General features: G+C 38.1%; 1 protein-coding gene across 1 annotated transcript; it reads right to left on the bottom strand.

The window, feature by feature from the left end:
- Positions 1–460: 460 nt before the first annotated feature.
- Positions 461–1570, bottom strand: LOC147516385 (uncharacterized). The gene is made up of 2 exons (XM_086593251.1): positions 1159–1570; positions 461–1092 (listed from the first exon to the last, which is right to left on the bottom strand). Exons 1-2 carry the CDS (start codon positions 1568–1570, stop codon positions 461–463), a joined length of 1044 nt encoding a protein of 347 aa, XP_086449377.1.
- Between the last annotated feature and the right edge of the window lie 987 nt (positions 1571–2557).

Below are 2557 nucleotides of genomic sequence, written 5' to 3'. Positions count from 1 at the left end.
AACATTTGTCAGAGATTAAGATGTGTATTGGACTCTGGGTTACTTGTTCCATTGCTAATTCACTAAATTAATGCAAGTTCAAACAAGTGCCAAAATTAGCTATAAAAACAGGATTCAGAGTACACTGAAGTTCCCAGTCCTGAATTCTTATTACGAATTAAGATAACTTGTTCTAGACCCCATCAGTCCCTCGTTCACTTTGTGCTGTAAAGGCAGCTGGTGTTCTTTTGTCATAACACAAGTGATAGCTCACCTGAAGCTCAATATGCCTTTGGTTCCTACCTTAAACCGACAAAGCACTTACCATATTCTGACATTTTAATACTATTTACAGAGCACTTAACAAAAACTAGTTAATACCATTTCTGACATATTCTAATACATTATGCAATTTATGACAGTATATGCACATACACAAAATAGATATTAAAGCCAAAAAATCTTGTCAGTACAAGGATAGTTACGAAAGGTCTAAATCCATAACATTTTTTGGAACCCTTTTATACCACTTCACGATCCTTAGTTCCATTATAGTTGCCCAATCCCAAGCTTCTGTCCATGCAAATGACTCCCACCCTGGAGCAAGTGGTGGAATAGGACTATCATCTTCAAGCACGAGTTTCACAAAATGTGTGCCTCCTCCAATGTGGCCTATTGTCGCTATCTGGACACGAGTTGGATCAGGAGTAGTCCACAAAGGAAAGTATGACATACATTCTTTCTCTCCAATGACGACAAGGACACACTGAAAAGTATTAGAGGCTAAAAATCCCATTGAAGGAAGTTCAAACCATTCTTTGGGGTTTATCGTATATGGAACTGTACATCGTAGATTTGTCTTGATCGCTTCTTTTCGTTCTTCTCCACCCATCATTAAAGTATAATCTGCCTCATAGGAAATCAACTCTGTCAACGTAAGAGCCCTCACAGTAATCCATGCATCATCTCCATTAGACCCTAAGCATCGTGCAATCACGCTAAATCCACAATTTCCATTCGGTTCAACATCTTGCCAATCCACAATGAAGTCTCGTATCAATGGATTTAAGTCACATAGCCCATCATCCCAATTAGACCCAATTTCAAGTAAATCTACAAACACTTGAATATGAGTTCTTCTTGGTTTTCTTTTGCATGGTATCAACTTCTTGGCTTTACTATTCTTGCTTTCTTGAGTTACAATTTGTTCCTCAACTGTTTGTGCATACTCGAAAGCTGAAGGCTCTCTCTTTGTGTCCCTTTTATCTTTACAAGTCTTCATACCAATTTTTATTCCAGGAGGCCTACCCCTCACATTGGTGTTAACCCGAGGCTCTCGCATGAAAGTTGCCTTTGGATCACCTAGTTCTACACACTTTTTCAGCATCAAAACCTTTTGTTTATCTGAGAGCGACTGAAACTTCTTCTGAATCTGTGCAAGCTCAAGCTGAATATCAAAGGACCCATTAGGAAGATCAATCGGAGTGCTACTAAGTTGTCTCCACCTAGGGTGTATCAAAGATAAGGGGATGCTTCCCCTACCAATTAGAATAATTTCACATAACTCATGCGCACAAGGAAGCCCATACATACTCTTGTAAACACAACGACAATGAATTTCATCTGTCCCAACTCTAACAGACCTTATTAGCTCTTTTGCTATCAAATCCAATGCATCTCTAGAAATGTACCATCTAAGTTGCACATGTGTTTTGTTTGTAACGATGATCCCAGAGATTCAAGCTCCTATTAAAAGAACTTTTAATTTCTGTCACTTGGTTTGTCAGGAGATTATTAATCAAATTAAAGTTTCGGAAGAAGTTACCATTATTGCTAGAACGCAAATGCCTCTTCAAAGAGGAATGCATAGTTTCAACTCGGTTACTGCTCGAAGTACCAAAATGCATATGGAGATCTATCCAAGCAGAGACAAACCTTTTTTTGTACTTCGAAAGCCACTGGTCTTCTATGTATTCCACAACACCATAATAATCTCCGTACTCAAGTTTAAAACAACGTAGGTGTTCCAAGTACTCAACTTTAGTACGAGATGTTATCACTGTTTCGAACATAAACATAAATTGTTCATACTCAACAAATTTCTCAAATGTTTTTTTGGCCTTTGTCTCGATGTTCCTCCTTATGTGAACTCGACACAAAAAGTGTGCAGCTTCAGGAAACACTATAGCTATCGCATTCATAAGTGCCAACTCACAATCAGTCGTAATTATCTTTATAGAAGTAGCTTTATAGTCCAGAATATCGTGCAATCTCTTCAAAACCCAAAGGTAAGAACCTTCTTTCTCACTCTCCAAATACCCAAAAGCAATACAGAATGTCTTCATCGTGGATGTGAACCCAACAACTTCAAACAATGGCATCTTGAACACATTCGTCTTGTACGTGCAATCCATGACATTGACCTCGGGAAAACACTTTGCCAAATGAATTGATTGGGGATGTGCAAACAACAAATCTCTACATTCACTTGTTACTAGATTATCCCTATGAAACTCTGTGTAACCAAATTCATCTAAATTTCTTAGAAATTCTTGCATTTGGTTTTTTCCACTCAACC

Source organism: Coptis chinensis, chromosome 2 (assembly GCF_015680905.1).
Source record: "Coptis chinensis isolate HL-2020 chromosome 2, ASM1568090v1, whole genome shotgun sequence".
NCBI classification, from domain to species: domain Eukaryota; kingdom Viridiplantae; phylum Streptophyta; class Magnoliopsida; order Ranunculales; family Ranunculaceae; genus Coptis; species Coptis chinensis.
Note: the sequence above shows the minus strand (reverse complement) of the source record. Positions and strands in the feature narration are given on the sequence as shown.

Coding starts and splice junctions, on each gene's coding strand:
- LOC147516385 (XM_086593251.1), bottom strand. CDS start 1,570: ATGTATGGGCTTCCTTGTGCGCATGAGTTATGTGAAATTATTCTAATT. Junction 1,093..1,158: donor AACTCAAGAAAGCAAGAATA/GTAAAGCCAAGA, acceptor AAGTGTTTGTAG/ATTTACTTGAAATTGGGTCT.